The sequence below is a fragment of the Ahaetulla prasina genome, chromosome 5 (genome assembly GCF_028640845.1).
Source record: "Ahaetulla prasina isolate Xishuangbanna chromosome 5, ASM2864084v1, whole genome shotgun sequence".
Classification (NCBI taxonomy): Eukaryota; Metazoa; Chordata; class Lepidosauria; order Squamata; family Colubridae; genus Ahaetulla; species Ahaetulla prasina.
The window spans coordinates 60,938,259-60,960,933 of record NC_080543.1 but is presented as its reverse complement, the minus strand read 5'-3'; the positions used below and the strand labels follow the sequence as shown (position 1 = coordinate 60,960,933).

Genomic DNA, 22,675 nt, shown 5'->3' with positions numbered 1-22,675 from the left:
AACTTCAGAACAATTTCATGTTAGGGCCTAACAATGTAGCAGCCTAAAATCACTACCATGTGATTGTGAATCTTTATATGTGGTCTTGCAGCAGTCATTAGCTTATGCAAATAGCTCTCCCTTGTGGAAATATATTTCAAGCCATAAGGAAGAATTAGATTATCACAATACTGTTTTAGTAGTTGTTGTGTGTGCCTTCAAGCTAGTTTTTGTCTCCTGGAAATTGCCTGGATTAGTCTCTGTGGTTTTCTTGGCACAGAAGTTATTTGCCCTTGCCTGCTTCCTAGGGCTGAGAAAGAGTGACTAATCCAAGGTCACTCAGCTGGTTTGTGCCTAAGGAGGGCCTAAAATTCATGGTCTCCTGGTTTCTAGACTGTGCCTTAGCCACTACATCAGACTGGCTCTTATATTTTAGTACTGTAGGAATAATCTCTGTGATGCTATTTGAGGAACATTATTTATTTATTATTTATTTATTTATTAATCACACTTTTATACCGCACCATCTCCCGTAGGACTCAGGGCGGTTCACAGACATATTAAAATAAAACAATATAATAAATAAGCAATATAAAACCCAATTAAAACTAAATATTATAATAGCCAAATCACTAAAACGGTAAAAACCGATTAACAACCGATTAAAATTTAACTAAAATATTTTATTCTTAGGCTAGTCCAGCTCGCTGAAATAATAAGGTCTTCAGTTCACGTCTGAAGGTCCGGAGGTCGGGGAGTTATTTTAATCCCGGAGGAAGCTCGTTCCACAGGGTCGATGCTGCCACAGAGAAGGCCCTCCCCCTGGGGGTCACCAACCTACATTGTTTGGTCGACGGCACCCTGAGGAGGCCCGCTCTGTGGGAGTGCACAGGTCGTTGGGGGGCAATCGGCGGCAGAAGGCGGTCTCGTAGATATCCTGGTTCTAAGCCATGGAGTGCTTTAAAGATGGTGACCAAAACCTTGAATTGCCCGGCTGTTTTAGCGAATAATATGTTCATTAATGTTACTGTTAGCCAGAGTTTCTCAATTGTGACAACTTGAAGAGGTGTGTACTTCAACTCCCAGAATTCTGGGAATTGAAGTCCATACCTCTTCAAGTTGTCACAATTGAGAAACACTGCTGTTAGCTAACATACAAACTATGATATGACATCTACTGGTGAAACTTATTTAAATAAATGTATCCTATCTTTCCAGTACAAATATTTTAACAAGCATATATAAATGGAAATACAGTTAGTCCAGTATGTATCCAAATGTTCCTTTGGGTAAAGTGCCCACACTGTGGAAGTTCATGCTTTTACAGAAGCATTCAATTGATTATACCACATTTCAACAAATAAGGGAGCAGCACTAGGGTACAGTATGACTTACCACTAAGGCACAGGCATCTGCTATCATCAGCATGTAAAAGACATTGTTCCAACCAGATGAAGAAAGAAGACCAGCTAACAATGGTCCCAATGCTGCACCTAAAATACCATACACATGCATTAAATACAATGCGGGACCTGAGGCATATAATACTTCAGAATGAGCTTGAAAACTCACAACTGGATGGATTTGCAAGCTATTCTGAATGACAACAAATCTGGCCCATTTGTCTTCCTATCCTCACCCATTTCCATGTGCAAACCATAAACAGAACCACAGGGCTGATGGTAAGTTAGTCCTCTTGTGACATTCACTTCACTCGGTTGTAGCTAGTGTTATGGGAGTGCTAGCAGAGCATCATTTTCAATAGTCACAGCTTGGGGTATTGTCAAACTTACCAACTATTTATTGAAATGTCAACATAACTAACATATTTGCATAAGGATTCCACCACTGCACTGCATTGCACATGTGTGTGTGTGTGTGTGTGTGTGTGTGCACCTTCACCATTGAAAAAGGATTATGATTTATAACTGATGCACATAGGCACAGAGCGCATCCTTACCGCAACTTTTTTTTAAAGTAATTCTCACACTGCTTGAACATTCTCAAAATCTGGAGGGGACCAGACTGGGAAAGGCTGGTCAAGAGTTTCATATCAAACTTTTCAGCCTTTTGTTCTTGAGGATGATATCATACCTATGGAGCCTGTTCCATCAATGATGGCTGTAACAGTTGAGAGAGCTTTTGCGTTTCCATGAAGACTTTTATGGGTACCCTTTAAAAACAAAATATTCAGATAGAAATAATTAAATACAGAGAAGAAAGACAGTGATAATCTTCATCTTACGTATATTGTAAATCTTTCTCACATTATTTGATGTAACATTGAAAAAATGTAATTATAATATTGCTACTGAATATCACTAATACACAATATATTTTCCTCCTCCTCCTCTAGAATCTGTGTTCTGAATTTTTTATATGTACTTATTAAAAATAACACAACAAAAACACTATAGCAGGTAATATGCTGCATACAGAACAGAAAAGGACTTACCAGGTCAGCAGAGACAGCTGTTGTGATCAATGCATATGGACCATTTACAAGAGCTCCACAGATGAGCAACATAACTTAAATTTAAAAATTAAAGTTAGTATGTATTTAATATCATCAATAATCAGCAGATGCAGGACCTGTTATTTAATTTTATCAGACATTGGAAAGCTCATACTAGTTTGTTACTGAAAGCAATAGGCACAAGGAAAAACATATGAGTAAACTCTGCTAAATTCAAGTTCTAATTTATTCGGAATTTGGTAAACTATGAACCTTTACAATAGGTGTGCCTCTTGAAGCACATAAAGGAAACACATGGTGCATTCTTTTAAAATACTGCTTTCTAAAGGAAGTAACACTAAGGTCGATGGCGCTCATGCTATTTATTGTGATGAAAAGAAGATTTTTATTGTGGTCATTAACCAGCACAGCTATTTATAACACAGCAAATAGTGACCTGTACTTCCCCTTTGTTTATTTATTAAGTTTTTATCCTCCCTTTATTACTTTATAAGTAACCCAAGGTAACAAATATATCCCTTCCTCCTCGTTTTCCCCACAACACCAGCCCTGTGAAGCTAAGAGAGAGTGACTGACTCAAAATCATCCAGCTGTCTTTCCTGCTTAAGGGAGGACTAAAATCCACTGCCTTGCTGTCTAACCCAGCACTTTAGCTCCTGAAGTACCTTAATAATCAGTGGTTAATAAACAATAGTTAATTGCTATAGGCAATTAAACAACTGATAAATGTAAACATTGTAATGGTTTACTGATACCCTACCATCCTCTAAAGCAATGACTGTAGCTAGAAAGAATCGGTGTTGTTTTTTCTTATTACCAAGCTAGAGAAATGGGAAATATTCTATTGAAGAAGAAAACTACTTCTTTTCTTTTTACCATCTATGCAATCCAAGCTTCTATTCTAGTGTTTTTAGACAATAAATTGAGCATTGGGGAAGGAAGTGGGGGAGAAGAAAAGAGCAAGAAATGACATTGATTTGATGGTGTTTTCAGTTTGGTTGGGCTACAATACTTGATAAACGCTTGTGGCCAGCGCTCGGTTGATTAGCAGGCTTCCTTTATGAAAATAGGAACTGTATGAACTATTTTATTCTATCACTTTGTCTGATCTGATTGCCTTTCCTTAGTTGTTGCAAAGTATGATCTGACAAGAAAGAAAACAAGGTATGCCCCAGATCATAGCTGTTGCTATGAGTATTACTGATCTGAGAAACAGAAATTTATGAATTACCCTATTCTTATGAATGAATAAGGAAAACAGAAATGAAGTGAAAAAAAATATATAATTATGAATCTCAGTTTTAAAGCTGTATTCATTCGATACAAAATGAATATCTCATTTGAGAAAGTCCTTGAGTCGAGACCTTGAGCAAGCGTAAAAGAAAGAAGATGTAGAGAGGCCTGGATGACATAACTTGAAATGGTATTACTTAGAACATCAAGATCTACTCTCCGTAGTTTTAGAATGCTTGCAGGAAAGTACATTATGGTGGAATGTTAGACAACCCTTTTTATCAGTACCAGCAAGACCACCAGTTAATAAGTTTTGGTAGGGTCTTCATCACTGAATGGGTTAGCCCTTTATCTGAGATGCTTTATCTGCTTTCTTGCACTGAGTTAGCAGTTGAACCCAATGGCTAAATGGCCTTTCCCATCTATTATTAAGCATGTCACATCACACAGTATTGCTTATTAATATTCTTATTTATTATTTCTCATTCATATTAATAATCAAAATAATCATTAATTCTCCTTATTATTCTTATTATTAAGCACATCATATCTTTTCTTCTTCTCTAGGGAGAATTGCCTGTCACCTAGAGTATGACAACCTTCCCCAGTCTTATGCTTTCCAATTGTAATCCAGAAAACATCTAGAGGGCACCTTACTGAGGAAATTTTCATTGAAACACTTCACTTGAAAATTATTCGTTTTGTGAATCTTTCATTCAGAATAATTTATTTGGTATTAACAGAAATTATCTCAGTGTGACCCAGACTGTTAGTTTTAAAATTCCAGAGTTAAGTAAGAGTTGCAGTGGATTTATATTTAAACAACCCAAATGAAGGGAGTAGCGGGAAGGAAAAATAAAGCATAAAACTTACTTATTGTGGCCTCAAAACCCATTTTGCTAATTGCAGAAAATATGTACAGCTAGGACAAATACAAGTAGCAGCGTTAGTGCAAACCATTCTGTAAATCAAGCTGTCTTGTCTAGATGTCGATTACAAAATTAGCATTATTTTTCATTCTAGAATTCTATTTTCATTTGTCATTATTCAAAATTGCAGAAATGAGTATAGTTTCTTCTAGATAAAGAAAAATGCTTAAATGCACACAACATTAGGGTACAAAAATGCAAATATATTTCATTAAGCCTGCTTTTGCTTATACATTATAACTCAAAAAGCCATCAGTACTTTCATCATCGTCATCATCATCCACCATCTCATAACTTACAGTGGGTCCAGCTATCAACAGCATCATACCACAAGTTGTAGCCCTTTTTTTGAGCCGGTCTGATACTACACCTGCTAAAATTCCACCTGTATAAAAAAGAGAGAGGTGCAAACTGAAAGTTCAGTTTGGTGTGCTTTGCAGAATTATTAAGATCAATCTTTGCACATTCAAAACTGAACAAAATAACACTATAAAAATACATTTTCTTTGATTTTTAGAAAGTGCTCTTCATATGTACAGTATATCATCCATGAAGCTATTTTTCTTTGTCTTTTAATGATCCCGTAATCCCTTGCATCAGGGTGGACTAGGGGCAACTGAATGGAGCTGAGTGTTTACTGGCTGGATGCCCCTCCTGTCGCCAATGCAGAGTTCGCAGCAGATATTTTCTCATTGTGCAGAGAGAGAAATATCTGCCACTACCCAGAATCAAACTCACAGCCTCCTGATTGTGAGGTGAGAGCTCTACCTCTAGACCACTGAACCACCCTTCATCCACAAACATAACATAACATAACATAACAACAGAGTTGGAAGGGACCTTGGAGGCCTTCTAGTCCAACCCCCTGCCTAGGCAGGAACCCTACACCATCTCAGTCAGATGGATATCCAACATTTTCTTTAAAATTTCCAGTGTTGGAGCATTCACAACTTCTGCAGGCAAGTCGTTCCACTTATTAATTGTTCTAACTGTCAGGAAATTTCTCCTTAGTTCTAAGTTGCTTCTTTCTTTGATCAGTTTCCACCCATTGCTTCTTGTTCTACCCTCAGGTGCTTTGGAGAACAGCCCGACTCCCTCTTCTTTGTGGCAACCCCTGAGATATTGGAACACAGCTATCATGTCTCCCCTAGTCCTTCTTTTTATTAAACTAGACATACCCAGTTCCTGCAACCGTTCTTCATATGTTTTAGCCTCCAGTCCTCTAATCATCTTTGTTGCTCTTCTCTGCACTCTTTCTAGAATCTCAACATCTTTTTTACATCGTGGAGACCAAAACTGGATGCAATATTCCAAGTGTGGCCTTACCAAGGCATTATAAAGTGGCACTAACACTTCACGTGATCTTGATTTTATCCCTCTGTTTATGCAGCCCAGAACTGTGTTGGCTTTTTTAGCAGCTGCTGCACACTGCTGGCTCATATCTAAATGGTTATCCACAAGGACTCCAAGATCCCTCTCACAGGTACTACTATTGAGCAAGGTACCACATATGCGTACCTATACATATACAAAGCTATGATTAGCATTATTTCTGCCGTGACAAATCTCTATTTGCTCTTTAACTGACAACAATGAATATTTGTCTGTTTATATCTACTTCTCAAACTCCACCCCAGTTACCCACTTCATCTTTTCTACTGCCACATAGCATTACTGAGGAAAAATACCACTTCACACCAAGCTGCTGTAGATGTGGGGAAAAAAAATCCTTCACTTCCAACCGTTACAAAATGGGAATAGCTTACTTGCATCTCCATCATACCCTTTGTTTATGTTGTAGGCTTTATTTGCAGATATACACAAAGAAATTTGAGCACTTCCTATGAGGATTAAATGAAAAGCTCTTATATCATTTTTCCTTTGAAAATCTTGCTAGGATCAAGGGTGCTTAAAAATGATGAACTAAAAAGAGCAGCAGCATTTCAAAAACTAATTTTATTATGGTTTAAAATACAGCACAGCTGAGCTAGAAGTAAATAAACTCAGTTCTCACACACACTAAATAAATCATAAAGGAGCAGAGCTGTTTTTCAAAGTGATGGGAGTTTCTCTACAGAAATCACATTGCTGAACCCTATAAATGTTCGATTTCTACTCAGTTATCAGTAGCATTTGTTCTATTACTTCAGTTATCATTGTTTGCTCCCAAACATAGTTTACTTATCTACTTGATATAATACGGTATACCCAGGGGCGAAATCCAGCAGGTTCTGGAGAACTGGTAGTAGAAATTTTGAGTAGTTCGGAGAACTGGCAAATACTATCTCTGGCTGGCCCCAGAGTTGGGTGGGAGTGAGATTTTGCAGTATCCTTCCCCTGCCATGCCCACCAAGCCATGCCCACAGAACCGGTAGTAAAAAAAATTGAATTTCACCACTGGGTATACCACTATATTTTTGTCAATCTTTTACTTAACAGGGGAAAGATATTGTTCCTGAATCCATTCAGAGGCTTTTCAGAACTATTTTTCTACATGAGTTCTGAATGCTACAATTTCTATCCAACTTCTAAGGTGGAAGGGATGGAGAATGCTTGGGGAAAAGTGAAAGCAATAGAAATAAATTGTGCCTCTCTGAGACAATGTTTCAAGGTTGTTCCGCTATGTGAAGAATGCAGCTGCAAGCCAGCTTACACCCAGAGTGACCATTTCAAAAACATCTTCTTTGAAATTGATTGGAAAATGAGGGGGTGGGGGGACGGACAATGAGAAGTGCTTAAAAAGGAGAAAGTTACACTTGGGGATTTGGCAGGCAAATGTCAGTTCTGGTTTTGCTGTATTGTATTTCACTTGAGCTTTAGTAAACTATACCTTTCTCATCAAATGGAGTCAAAGATCATTCTTACTTAAAGGTTCAAGTTGAGGCTGGTCTGACAGCTCCATTAAAGACACCCTCCAATAATTTTCTCAAGTCAGCAACCAAGTTTTAATTATCAGCATCGGTTCCCTGTTTTAAAGTTTTTCATGTCTCTAATACTTCAGAATTTGATTTAAAAATCCAAAGATTCATAAATTTGTATGTTTCAAAAATAATAAAAATAATAAACAAGTCATAGTTTATTATTAATAAATTATTATTAAAATAATAAACGGGTCATAGCTCACCAAAAATTCCTCCAACATCAAATAGGGTAGAAAGATCACCTGCCCTTTTGGCATCAAGATGCTCTACCAATGAAAAATAAAAATATATAAGTAACAGTTTAAATATTTTCAAGTGCTCTAAAATTTTCCAAGAAAGCAGGTACGAATTGTATGTTTTATTGTTACAAATACTTTTTAATAATGAAGTTTCTTTCTCCTAGAATTAGTTTCTCATAATTTTTACATAATGCAAATGAATTACAATAAGGTACTAGAGATCTCATGCTGCATTCGGACATCATTTCAGAAATATTTCCTCACCTAAATGAAGAAACAGAATGACCATTGGTTGGCTAGGAAAGCAAAGACTTCTTGCCAGCTTCCATATTGAGTTTCCTTGTGGGAAGCTGGCAGAGTGCATCAGAAAAGTTCCTTCCTTCCTTCCTTCCTTCCTTCCTTCCTTCCTTCCTTCCTTCCTTCCTTCCTTCCTTCCTTCCTTCCTTCCTTCCTTCCTTCCCCCTGTCAACTCACGAAGCATTCCTGACCTGTTCTCAAGTTGCTATAGGCAGGGGGATGGGGGACCGAGCCTCGCAGCTGCATCAAGGAACTTGCATTTCAGTCAAAACAAAGCACATTCCAGCTGGCAATGTCAAGGTCATCTCCACAGAGACCCACAGTGGCCAATGGGAATGACTTCTACAACCCACGAAATTGCTTCGTTGGGGAATGTGACTGATGACACACCTTGGGGGGAGGGGGAAAAAGGATCAGAGCCAAGGTGTGAACTAAGTGAGGTCAGAGTTGGCTTCACTTGGTCCATGCCGACATGAAGCTCCTAATAAACAACTGGATTTCTTTTGAAGCTTGGCTTGAGGCTCATGATTTAATTAGGGCATGGTCGGAAACCTGACACCCTGTTTCCATTCTTTTCTAGTGGGCAGGTAAATGGCTGTTGGGTAAGGTAGGGAGCAAGAGATTGCAAGTCTGGCTGGGAAACATGTCCTAATTTTTGTCACACACACCTCAGTTTCTTGTATCTCTCTGTTCTTCCTTACTCCAATCAGCAAATGTTATGAGCAGATATTTAGCTGATGAAATTGTTATAGAACATACACCTTTTTAGCAAATGGTACTTTATATAATTAAATATAATCAAGTTTTTGTTAAACTTGTTAAATCACAAAAATGACTTAATTCATCACATTTATTAAATCAAATTGAGAAATGTTTTCCTATTATTATACTTTATTTACTATTTTTTAAAACCACCACTCCCAAAGGACTCAGATGAGTAAACTTGTGACTCACTGAATTTTAATAGCATACCTGGAAAAAGTTTAATCATATTGAACTCCCTCTCTCTCAAATATGATTTGTGGCAATATTTTATATGACCACCCTTATATTACACTTACCTACATTAGTGATGTATAGTGGTAGCCAGAAAAGAAAAGTATAGCTGACTAATTTGGCAAATAGTAGGCAGAGAGAGAATTCTACCACTCCCTACAAAGAATGGAAAATAAGATTAATTTGAAAAGAAAAAAACAATAAGTATTTTACCTTGGGCTAATTTTTGTGCAAGGATTTCTATACAACATTTGTGTCCACTATTATAGAGATATAGTTGAATGATAATATAGAATCATGCATAAACAGTCTATATTTGTATCATCATTGATACAAAGCAAACAGCATGGTCTGCAGTCACATACCCTCTGTAAGGGTATGTAACCAATAAAATTTATTTCAATATATGGGATAATGGATCCATCAGAAGGTTCCATAGCAAATCAATGAATAAAGTAACATCCAATAAAACTCTTTTGCTATCATTTAAGAGTGACTGTGATCTTGGAATCTTTTGAACTTGGGGGGGGCGGAGGGAGGAATCTTCTTGCATAATCCATTCTAATCTCTCCTCTCTGTTAAGTGTACAACCCTTTTTGCTAATTGGATGTTACGCTGTCTAGAGGGTTTCCTTCTCTGGAATAATACCCACTAATGGTAATTCCAAAGCCATGCATTAACAACAAACCTGATTGATTCAGGTTTCAGTTTCATTAAATCTTCTCCTTTCAAATGAATTATTGTTAAATTGTCAAATTCACTTAGTGTGTTGAATAAAATAGGTGCTTTCAGTTTGATTCGAAGATCCAGCAGCCTTTTGCACATGTGTACACATACTTTGATACAGTAGAACTGAATCTTGAAATCAAAGAGATTCAAATCTGATTGTAAATTCAAATTAGAAATTGATTTGCATACTTCTAATGGTTTCATTCCCATAGTCTCCACATTCAAATTAAAATTTGGCTGATGTGCATATTTCCAATGATCCCCTACTACCATTACTAGAGAAGCTGGCATACTCACAGGTATTTGCAAAGCACCAGTGAAACTTATAGCAGCATTTCCATTTTCAAAGTGTTCGTATCCTCCATTAAGATTCAGTGGCTTTGTGCAATTCTCATTGCTCCATAGCAGACAATGCATTTCTGGATCCTATAAAAGACCCCATCAAACTTGGTATAGGCAGTATTTCTCTTCTCTTTATAAACTAAGCAACTGAAATATTATAATGTACCAGTAGTGGGTTCCAAAACCCGGTGCTACCGGTTCGCTGTTAGTACCGCTTGGGCATGCTTGCTCTCTTTATAAGCATGCGGCGCTTCATGCACAGATGTCTGGGTGGGTGGGCAGAGCCTCCCACTGCTGTCACTACTGGTTCACCGCAACCCACCACTGTAATGTACAGTAAAAAAAATAATTATGATATACTGATATGCTATTTATATATTGAATACTAAGGAAGCATTTCATGTTCTATGTGTAATGGCAGAAGAGGGAGCCCCATCCAGATCAGAGACCTCCCATTTCCACCCCTGTGGACCAAAGGCCAAGGTGGAAGACTTCAGGTTTCTCTAATCCCTGATTCCTGCTTTTGAGGTTAATTTTTTCTGTTCAGTAAGGTGGGTGCAAGGGATCATTACCATTTGCCTTTTCCTTCTCTGGAAAAGAAGCAAACAAACAAAAAGCAGTTCCTGTCTTTACACAAAGATTGCTTGTCTTTTTCTGCAGGGCAAATGTGCTTGCAAATGCTGTAAAACAGTCAGAAAAAGGTTTTGTTTTTTCAATGCGAGCAAAGCATGTTTATTTATCCCTTTTATTTATCCAGATTCTGGAGAACCAGTAGCGGAAATTTTGAGTAGTTTGCAGAGCCGGTAGCAAAATTTTTGAATAGTTCAGAGAACTGGCAAATGCCACCTCTGGCTGGCCCTAGAGTGGGGTGGGAATGGAGATTTTGCAGTATCCTTCCCCTGCCATGCCCACCAAGCCACACCAACAAAACTGGTAGTAAAAAAATTTGGATTTTCACCATTAAATATTATGATTTAATTAAGAGGGAGGAATAGGAGTTTCTCTATTTTTCATTCCACATATTATGGACTTTCCATGTGAAATTTGAATACCCTGTTTTCTGTAAGCATAGAACTAAATAGAATACTGTTGCTAATAGAGTTACAGCATTGCTTAAGCCATAATTCCCTCACATTGCAAAAAGATAAATTGTATCCTTTGATTTCACTTAAAAAGTTTTTCCCAATGAAAGTAAGAAAGTTTGAATATATACAGAACATCTCCATTCTCAGGATAAGCTTTGTTTCCCTGACATTATCTTAACTTTATTTTCTTGTTGCTCAGCTTTCTTATCTAGTTTCTAGTTTATCTCTTTGTGAGGCCTACTGTACTTATTTTATATTTGATTTGATCTGTTTATCACCCGTCTTGTTTTGATGCAACTATAGGTGGCTTGCAAACATTTATCCAGTGCATTTGTAAAGGAATCAGTATTTAACAAGCACATCGGCAAAGTAACACAATGATGATCTTTCTTATAACTTTGGAATGTTTAATAGGAAGTTTAATAACATTGGAGTCTGGCTCCAAGAATGGTTAGAGTCATAAATTGCAGTTTGGTACAGCATGGAATCAGGATTTGGGTCAATTGGAAAGACCACTTTTCCTATTCTATAATCTGAACTGGCTGTTTCATCTTTCCTAAGGGTAAAGCCAGCACTATCAGACACTAGCAAGGTATTTTTAAAGCAGTAAAAGTAATCACCCACCCAAGTTAAACACACATTGATACACTGATCTATACAAGGACAGATAAATCAAAATGAGACCTGATTATGAAGAATTGGAACAAATGTGATTAAGCAAAGACTATTTCATTAAGCTGCATGAATTTTTCTATAGCATGCAGATGTTGTACAAGGATTGCAATAAGTACTTTAAAACTATTTATGAAAATATTTTAGCTTTACCTGAGCTGTATCTGCTATCTTACTGCTCAATGCTGGCTTCAAAATGCTGAATTTACTTGGGCCACTCAGGTGATGTTTCTGAAAGGTATTTTAACAGATGCAATTAAGAAGGATGTGGCAATAGAAGATGGGGAGGGAAGGGCAAAGGAGCTGAGACTGGAGCAACAAGAGGAACAGCAGGTACTGGATTCATTTATGATAGAGGGATGGTTTGTGCCATCTCTATAAAGAGGATATTAGCAGAAATAAATGGTCTTATTTGGTGTTAATCAGTGGGCATATTTTATTTTAATTCATTTTATTTTATTTTATTTAATCAATGTTCTATGACTACCCAATTCACCAAAGCAATTCTGTGTGGCTAAGATAAAATTAAAAACAGTATCAACAAATATAGAAACAAACAAACATATATACATCTCTGAGATGACTTCCAGAGCCTCTCTAGGAGTCTCTGGGGGCTGGGGACAGCAAAAAACATCACTTCCTGTCCAACTGAAGTTGGCAATTGGGCAGTTTCTGGCCCCCGGAGGGCTTCCAGGGTGGGTGGGAGTCTCCCCAGACTCATAGAGAGACTCTGGAGCCAGGTGAGAGAGAAAAACGGGACTTCCCCACACACCCCCAGGCCCTCCGGAGGCAGGAAACAGCCTGTTTCCCTACTTCTAGTGGGCCCAGAACGTGCACAAGAGCTAAGCTCGCGTGCCCACTGATATGGCTTGTGCATGCCACCTGTGGCACGCGTGCCATAAGTTCGCCATCATGGCTCTAAAGGAATAGCACTGTCATAAAGAAGGCAAATTTCCTGGGTCCAATAACATTAAGTTATCTCATGAAGGATCGTGACCAGCTTGGAACAATATGTGGGACAAGACAATATAACCAGAGATAGGTCCCACAAACAAGCTAGTCTTGTGTTATGTGGTAGTTTATGGGGGATAACCAGCACCTAAGTTTGTACCTGGAAGCCTACTGGAAGTCAGTGAAGCTTTTGAATAGAGGAATTACATGGACATACTGTGATTCACACATAGCTACTTGTGTGCCGTGTTCTGCACCAATTGCTGCTTCTCAATAGTCTTTGAGGACAAGCCATATGGAAAACACATTAGAGTAATCCAGTGGGAGAACATTTGGGGCATCTTGAAACTATTGAATAAAATCATCTCATTGATTTTGGTTCAAATGCTTAATAAGATAAACCAGTATGTGCACGTATAGTACCCCAATCTTTGAGAATCACAGCAGTTTTGCTGGAACACCAAATTAAAGGAAAAGGAAGCTGAATATTTTCCAAGACTGATTTTTTCCCCTAACACCCCCCCCACAAAAAACATCACCTGTCAGATATTGTTAAAAACACCACTTTACTTACAGTTGATGATTTGACTGTACAGTTTACATCCTTCGGATCTGAAATTATGCAATAGGAAATAAAATTAATTAACATGCATATGGCATGTTTTTCAAAATATTGCCAACTATTACAATAAAAAGCTATTATTGTGAAAGGGCACAATAATGGAAAATTGTCATAAGTATGAACCTACATCTAAACTTGTTAAACCTACATCTAAACTTGGAGATAGGCTAAGGTTAAGATCCTGTTCTCTCCTGGATTCAGTTCTACCTTTTTAAATCTATTTTGTTATTTGACAAAGAAAAGCGAGGAAATTTTATTTTATGGCTGTGAATAGCATTGATTGATTCATTCCAGATGAAAGATATTCAGAATCTGCATGTATGTGTGTATGTATTTGTGTGTATACAAACACACACATATACATACATACATTTTTATACACATACATATACCTATATACATTTTTACATATATAAACATATATAAATCCATTTCACCATAGGTACTTACGTTCAATAAGAAACAGGTAGCATATAATCCCCATTAAGGATATTATAATGCCAGGTACCACAAAAGACAAACCCCAGCAGGTAGATACCCAGTAGCCAGCTATTAAGGATCCTAAAATATTTCCTACTGAAGTGTGGGAATTCCATAATCCCATTATCAATCCTCTCCTACAATGAATGAAAAAGAAAAAAGGTTAGTATTCTCACTGACATTAACCATGTGCAGTGGAAATATTTGCATATTTAAATGTTAAGACTCTCAAAGAGATTCTGCATCTACAGGCAGATTTATTTTTTTATTTTTTTATTTTTTTATTTTGTCACAACAATATACAAAAACATCACATAAAAAGATTATATAGTATATAAACATATATATGAGGTAATATAAGGAATTATAAGCATATATATATATATTTTCTGAGGTTTTCACGGGTGTTTATATGTAGGTCTTTGGTTGTTCGGGTTTTCTCCCATGTAAAATTGGAAATGTCTTGGCAATGTTTCGACGAAGTCTCATTCGTCATCTTCAGGCTTCAGCTTCGTGCTTCTGGGAGCAATGTGTGATCGCAGCTGTTTCTTCCTTTTAACTGCTAGTGGGGGTTTGAACTGATTGGGTGGGAGCTTGGCTGTGCTCTGATTGGATGGAGGTTTTTTGTGCTCTGATTGGCTGGGGGTGTGTCCTGTTTGGGTGGGGGCTTGGTTGTGCTCAATTTAGTCTGTGTTGCAGGGGGATTTGAGCTGGTGAGCTGCTTAGCTGTTGTTTGGCTTTGTGGTGGTGCTACATCTTCATAGTGGATGTCAGTCTGCTGCATGTATGGATTGGAGGGGTTTGAAATGGCTAATGTTGCAGCTGCGGTCTGGCTTCTGGTCCTTGGTCGTGCTTCATGATTAGTGTGGGTTTGGGTCTGCTTTCTGGGTGGATGTGCGGTGGTGACATCCTGTGTGGACCTCGTGAGTGTGGGTCTGGTGTCATTCCTCGTGTTAGGGACTCATTTGTCAATAAGGGCGGGTTTCCAAATGGCTGGTAGGCGGGAGGTATCATCTCGTTTGTTCATGCTGTGTGGGCGTTTTTCTATCTCAATGGCTTCTCTGATTATTCTGTTGTTAAAGTGTTCAGTTTTGGCGATAGTTCTGGTCTTTTTAAAGTCAATATCATGTCCTGTGACTTTAAAGTGTTGGACCAGGGAAGAAGTTGGTTCCTCTTTTTTGACTGATTCTTCTGATTCTTCTGTTGGTTTGTCCCAATTTTGTCTTTGGGGTTCTGCACAAACCAAAAAATATCCACCATCCTAAGAAACCCCAAAGACAAAATTGAGTTAGAAAATCAAGGAGTATATGAAATCCCATGCACCGCCTGCCCCACCACATACATCGGACAAACCAACAGAAGAATAAGTGCACGCATTGAAGAACACAAGAACTCAGTCAAAAAAGAGGAACCAACTTCTTCCCTGGTCCAACACTTTAAAGTCATGATATTGACTTTAAAAAGACCAGAACTATCGCCAAAACTGAACACTTTAACAACAGAATAATCAGAGAAGCCATTGAGATAGAAAAACGCCCACACAGCATGAACAAACGAGATGATACCTCCCGCCTACCAGCCATTTGGAAACCCGCCCTTATTGACAAATGAGTCCCTAACACGAGGAATGACACCAGACCCACACTCACGAGGTCCACACAGGATGTCACCACCGCACATCCACCCAGAAAGCAGACCCAAACCCACACTAATCATGAAGCACGACCAAGGACCAGAAGCCAGACCGCAGCTGCAACATTAGCCATTTCAAACCCCTCCAATCCATACATGCAGCAGACTGACACCCACTATGAAGATGTAGCACCACCACAAAGCCAAACAACAGCTAAGCAGCTCACCAGCTCAAATCCCCCTGCAACACAGACTAAATTGAGCACAACCAAGCCCCCACCCAAACAGGACACACCCCCAGCCAATCAGAGCACAAAAAACCTCCATCCAATCAGAGCACAGCCAAGCTCCCACCCAATCAGTTCAAACCCCACTAGCAGTTAAAAGGAAGAAACAGCTGCGATCACACATTGCTCCCAGAAGCACGGTTGAAGCCTGAAGATGACGAATGAGACTTTGTCAAACGTTGCCAAGACATTTCCAATTTTACGCGGGAGAAAACCCGAATAACCAAAGACCTACATATATATATATATATATATATATATATATATATATATATATATATATATATATATATATGAAGAAAAAACAAGCAAACAATAGGACAGGAACGGTAGGCAAGTTTGTACTCTTATGCACACCCCTTATAGTCCTTTTAGGAATGGGATGAAGTCAATAGTAGAAAGTTTTTGGTTAAAGCTTTTGGGATTATGGGAAGAGACCACAGAGTCAGGTAATGTGTTCCAAGCACTGAGTCCTTCGGGAGAAGGGCGGTATACAAATTAAAATATTATTATTATTATTATTATTATTATTATTATTATTATTATTATTATTATTATTATTATTATTATTATTACTCTGTTACAGAAGTCATATTTTCTGCAATCTACATTAATCTAGATTTAAACACATTGTTTTTGGTACCTTTCATAAATTTCACACTAAACTGGGAATTAATTTATTTTGTGGTTCCAGATCACAGCGGTATATTAACACACTAATCCTGAATTATTAGCTTTATATTCTGGCTTTTATTCTTGAATTCAGAGCCATATGTCTCTCTTCATATTTTTTTCCACAATGACCCTGTATTATCTATTGAGTTGAGAACAAGTGAGATTCTGGCTTAGCAACAGTGAAATTAAAATGAATCAGATCTGTGAATATGGTATAGCCCATGGCTTGGGCTGACTGATTTTTTATAAGCTCCATTGCTCGGGGACCATTCCCAAAGACATTGATTGTGACCTAGAGAGCCAATCAATAGCATGTACTGTATTGTTAAAGGATGAGAACAATTCCAAAGGATGAGACAGTGTCTAATGCATGCTTCATCCATAACCTTTCCTCTGTTCACATGGGTCAGGCACATGTACAGCACATAGGCACATATTGCTGGTTACATTTTAGGGTTTCTTTCCAGGATACATGTGACACTAAGACAGTAGGCTTGAAATATGCCTTTTATGAGTTAAAACAAGCAAGCAAAATAAAGAAATAAATAAATCTATGATTTCACAAAATCATTTTTTATTACAAACAGCAAAACCCATAATAAACTTCAACCTGCCATCTCTAATTGTAGACTTTGAGGCAACCTGGGAGTTCGGGACCACCATGGATTCTGTTTATTCAAAGCCTGATTCACACAGGAACCATATGTTAGGCCTGCTTTTTATCTTATGGCAGTGGCACGTGATCTGGAGCCATAATATATAGTCATCAGTCCTTTGTCATGGACAGACCAGCCCATTAACCCTGGATTTTAATTCATTTTTTCCTACTGTAGGGAGGCCAGTTCTATTTGATTGGTTCACCCCAGGTACTTAAAAGATCTGATAAGAGTTTCAGAGGGAACTTGAGGTTGTCACTGAAACACTGATAGGGATTCAACCAGAACCTTTGTTGCCAGTAGAATGAGGGAGCAACAGACTTGGATCACATTGTGACTCTATGGACTTGGTGCAAAGATGTTGCTGGGACCTCTGGTTTATAGATGACCTCCCAAAGACCAAAAGAGATGTTTACAGGACCACGAGAGGAAGACAAAGTATGATCCCAATATAGGTAAGAACCTTTCTTAAAGCACTTCCCCTGCCTTCAACTCAATTGTGATTGATTCTCAGAAAGTACATGGGCAAGTCCATGCAATTTTCTTGGTAAGGTTTTTCAGACGTGGTTTGCTATTTCCTCTTTCCTAGGGCTGAGAGAAAGTCTAGCCCAAGGTCACCCAACTGGCTTTGTGCTTAAGAGAGGAATAGAACTCACAGTTTATTACTTTCTACCCTTAACTACAACATCAAACAGGCTCTCTCTTAAAGATTACCTTATGGCTATAGCAAAACATGCTTATGCCCCTGTTTTTATTTTATTGTTTTGAGTGTCATTCACTCACTGTTCAGGCTAACTTGTTCCCTTCTGATGAAGAGGAGAAAGAATACAGACAGACTGCTATGATGACCATTCTTGGCACTCAGTGGATAAGTTCTGCAAATTTGTGCTGAGTTGTTGGTGAGATATGGCTTTGTATAGTTACTCCTCTCAGATAACTACACAAGGTGGCAGTCATGGCCAAGAGACCCTTTGTGCAATTGTGTACAGGAGTGGGTATCTGTGGGAATGCCTCTTCCTGATAGTATCTCTCCATCCCATAATGCTTTAGTAGGAAGGATATGCTCTGGGACTGTTCTTGGAAACAACATCATCTGATGGGACAGGAGAAGTATTCTCCTTTCACTGTAGCATCTACTCTCTGGAACAATCTTTCACCTCCCCCACTTCCTTATCTAGTTGGGCTCAATCTCTTTAGTTTTCAGGACAACCCTAAAAAATTGGGGCCAAGTTGATTGATGTAAAGTAAGTTTGAGTTTCTGATTGGCTATTAATTTTAGTTATTGCTTTTAAGTATACTGGTTTATAATCTGTTTATTTGTTGTTTGCTTATTATCCATTGCCCCTATTGCAACTATTGCATCCATAGTTGTTCATTAGAATAGCCAACATGTTGGACATTTCATTCATATATAAAGGAGGATTCATTTCACAATTCTATGGTTAAAACACAACATTTATAATATATGAGTTTATCTGTGTGATAAAGCATTATTTTATTGGAATTAGTTACTTGGCCTTTACCAAAAGATTTCTCCTCTCTACCCAGAGAGAGAGAAATAGAGAATTTACCTTCCTTTTCCAAACCAGTTGCCAATGCAGGTGACCACACTGGGCCAGCCAGTAGTTTGTACCAATCCATTAGCTACCTGAAAAGTTTTTAATGACAAAGGTTATCCTGCAGCAAAATATTTCATAGCTACCATATATAGTACAATGAGCTAATATTAAATATAATATTTAAATTTATGGTACACATTCCAGAAAAATTATATTATTATTCATTAACACAATAAATCAGCCACACCTCAGGTCTCATAGTTGTACTACTCTTTTCTGTCAGTACTATATCAAATTAGCCATTATAATTTGACCTCTCTGCGTCGTTTTGAAGCATATGGAGTAATTGCTGTGCAACAGAAGGGTGTGTACTATGTGATTTTTTATTCTCCAACTATTTAATTGAAGGAGTTGCAGTGCCAAAGATGCCAAAGCAATAAAAGTGAAAGGAGTATTGATTTATGCATGACCCATAAAGAGAACAAATAATCAAACATTATTTCGTTCTGAAGCAGGTACCAATCATCTCAGTTATTAAATAGTAGAGCTGACAGAAAATGCAACATCTTTTGCACTATACTAGGCAACTTCTGCTTTACCAAAGTATTTATGTACTTTGGAAGCATAAGAATTAAAGTCAACATTTTCTAACAATTTATATATTGTTTTGGAAATAGACTCCTACAAAATACAGAGTACAACATATGTGTCTTTTATTTCAATGCAAAATCCAGCTACTTTCAATGAAAGATCCAGCTTTTAAAGCCAGATTTAGAAATTAGTTTGAATTCTTCTATTTCCTAACAATCAACTGTTGTTAATCAATAGTAGTCCAGACTGTTGCTAGAACTCTTTCGGCTAAAAATGGATTATAAAATTTCTCCTCAGAGTAAAAAAAGATCTGTCTCAGGATACACAATTGCATAAATTCTCAGAATAATTACAAATCAATTAAGGTTTTAAGAAATGGGTTTATCTGCAGAAAGAATAATACAAACTTTTATATCAAATAATAATAGAAACTCTTTTACCAAACAAAATAATAATATATAAATGTTTCTGTCAAAGAACAGAAGAGATTTACCTTGGTAACTTTTACAAACCATACTTCTGCTACTCAGAATGTTCAATGAAAGCAGGAATCACTAAGAAATGAACTGCAGATATCTAATATCATAACACCTTTATACAAACCTAAAATATGATCACATTTTGGCATGGTATACACTGGTTTGGTCAATGTGTTTCAAGAAAGCATGGACTTGTTCTGCATGGGGGGATGCTATTATTGTTGCAATGGATTTGTCAATGTTCAACTGGGGGGATAATATGTGTTTTGGTCCTTTTTAAAAATTCACATTATTTTCAATGTTTTTATTTAGCTTTGTTTTGTCTTTGTTCAATTTCTTTTATTTTGGACTTTTTATTTTTTGAATCAAATAAAATTGTTAAAAAAGAGAATTAGATAATCCACATAAGATCATGTAATCAATAGTTACTAGCCACAACAGTTATATAATAATAACACTAAAATGACTCCAAACTATGGTTGTGGAACACCAACAAGAAAATGCAGCAGCATAGATGCATTTATATTCTTAGGCTGTGTTTTTGAGGTTTGTAAAAATAACCCAGTCATGCTTACCTGAGCAATGATGTAGAACCACAAATTATGTATGTTAAAGAAATAGCCAATTCCAAATAATGCAGTGAAGAATCCACTGGCAAGCATCCCACCACTGAGATAGTATCGAATAGGCAAACGCTCTCCTATTATGCCACTTTAAATTAAGGTTAAAAAGAAGATTAATTTTGAATGCATATTGAACTAAAACTAATCATAATTATAGCTCTCTGAAAACCAAAACCTTACAAATTATTAAAATCCTCAAAATATAAAATTTAAATTTAATTTCAAGAATATTTTTCCAATATTATTAAAAATGTCTCCAATATAATCAGGTCCAACATATCTATGATACCAAAGGATAGCTTGTTGAAATACTATTACCCAACATGAAGAGGTAAGAAAGGGGTACAGAGGCTTTGAGAAGCTCAGTGAAAAGCAAATAACAGGATGACAATTATTTTAAGTCATGAAAGCATAGGTTTTTGAGTGGCCTAAACAAATACTTTTTGGTGGACTCTATTTTATGCATGTGGCTTAAAATGAATTACTTTATTCAACCCAAAATAGTTTTCTTACATTTCAAAATGGAACTACATAGTTTAGCAGTAGCAACAAGAATCACAGGCATCTGAAACATTTTGGGGTTTTGCAGAGAATTGAATCAATGTCAGTTCTCATCCAAAACACATTCAAATCCATAAAATTAAGAAGTCACATTTCTTTCAACCTTAATTACAATAGGAAATATTTCATGTTTTGATTTGGTTCTTCCAACATTTCTCATTATGTAATAGTCTCTTTGCTTCCCAGAAACCGCTATGCAAAATGCTGACCAAGATCAACAATAGTATAATATTCTGTATTGACGCACTGAACTCATGAAGCAAGATAAAGAGTAAGAAAATGTACCTCAGATACATTCCGACAGCATAAGCGCAGAGAAATGAGTAATCCAGGGCTCCCAATAACTGCTTGTAGTTGCTTTTATCTAGGAATACACACACATACAACATACACACATATATAGCAGTTCAAGGGACAATTGCTTAAATACAAATAACCTTTATAAATAGTGATTATCTATTCATATTTGATTTTTGTATAAAAATGGCTTCAAATAATTTAAAGAGAAAATAGTTTTCTCAAGATAAAATTATAGTGAAAGAAAATTTACTTTTATGATTTAAAGTAACTTAATAATTATATCATTACACAAATGGAAACTGGGCAGAGTTTAAAATGGACTTTCATATCTAACTTTTAAAAAGTATCTAAATAATACTACCACTGCATAATATTCATATTCAGTAAATGCATTGGGAAAAGAAGGGTATGTGCTGGCTTTGTATATTCAACTAAACCTGTGCCAAGAACAAAGTGCTTAAGCTGTATTTGTACTATCTCCCAAAAGGGATGTATAATACCATCTACAAAATCCTGGGGATGTGATGAAGGGTTGCAGTCATTATGTCTCCCTTCACACTTGCCCTTGAATATGTCATGTGAACAACATTGCTAGTATTTGTGCTGCCTATCAATACAACTAGACACAAGAACAGTTTTTTCCCAAAGGCCATCACTCTGCTAAACAAATAATTCCCTCAACACTGTCAAACTATTTACTAAATCTGCACTGCTATTAATCTTCTCATAGTTCCCATCACCAATCTCTTTCCACTTATGACTGTATGACTGTAACTTTGTTGCTGGCAACCCTTATGATTTATATTGATATATTGACCATCAATTGTGTTGTAAATGTTGTACCTTAATGAACGTATCTTTTCTTTTATGTACACTGAGAGCATATGCACCAAGACAAATTCCTTGTGTGTCCAATCACACTTGGCCAATAAAAAATTCTATTCTATTCTATTTAATACTGAACTGGGAAGGAAAAAGGAACGTAATTAATTTTAAACTTCTGTATCACTAATCTTTACAAGATTCAGGTCAAATAATGTAGCTCATTTTTTCACATTACACACAGATATAAAAAATGCTTACCTGAACTTCTTAATGTTCCTGACTTACTTCAAAAAGTATTTTCTTCTTATAAGATTAAAAAATTCAGATAAGGATATGTTTAAGAATAAAATTGATGGAGAAAAATCTATACACTTTTCCGATTGTCCTATTTCAAAAAGTGTTTCACTTCAATTATTTGTTTGCTCATCTTTTCTAATTAATATGGCTGCTTGCAAGTCAGATAGATGGTTAGATTGGATTTGACCTTTTTATGCATTTACTGAGTCCTCTCCAAGGACCTGGTATTAGGTAGAGGT

At 36.9% G+C, this 22,675-nt stretch overlaps 2 protein-coding genes across 6 annotated transcripts in view; one reads left to right on the top strand and one right to left on the bottom strand.

The window, feature by feature from the left end:
- The window catches only part of LOC131199363 (uncharacterized), a 170,337-nt gene that overhangs the window by 119,776 nt on the left and 27,886 nt on the right, over window positions 1-22,675 (top strand). The gene's annotated exons all lie outside the window — the stretch shown is intronic.
- The window catches only part of SLC37A1 (solute carrier family 37 member 1), a 32,056-nt gene that overhangs the window by 2,785 nt on the left and 6,596 nt on the right, over window positions 1-22,675 (bottom strand). For all 5 annotated transcript variants that reach the window (XM_058185071.1, XM_058185070.1, XM_058185069.1 and 2 more), the window contains 14 exons: window positions 21,300-21,378; window positions 20,406-20,541; window positions 18,773-18,849; window positions 13,922-14,088; window positions 13,424-13,461; window positions 12,052-12,129; window positions 10,097-10,225; window positions 9,136-9,226; window positions 7,742-7,804; window positions 4,917-5,002; window positions 4,562-4,610; window positions 2,435-2,508; window positions 2,074-2,152; window positions 1,375-1,472 (listed from right to left, as the gene is read on the bottom strand). In XM_058185071.1, coding sequence (XP_058041054.1) covers window positions 1,375-1,472; window positions 2,074-2,152; window positions 2,435-2,508; window positions 4,562-4,610; window positions 4,917-5,002; window positions 7,742-7,804; window positions 9,136-9,226; window positions 10,097-10,225; window positions 12,052-12,129; window positions 13,424-13,461; window positions 13,922-14,088; window positions 18,773-18,849; window positions 20,406-20,541; window positions 21,300-21,378 — 1,244 coding nt within the window. The remainder of the gene's footprint in view (window positions 1-1,374; window positions 1,473-2,073; window positions 2,153-2,434; window positions 2,509-4,561; window positions 4,611-4,916; window positions 5,003-7,741; window positions 7,805-9,135; window positions 9,227-10,096; window positions 10,226-12,051; window positions 12,130-13,423; window positions 13,462-13,921; window positions 14,089-18,772; window positions 18,850-20,405; window positions 20,542-21,299; window positions 21,379-22,675) is intronic.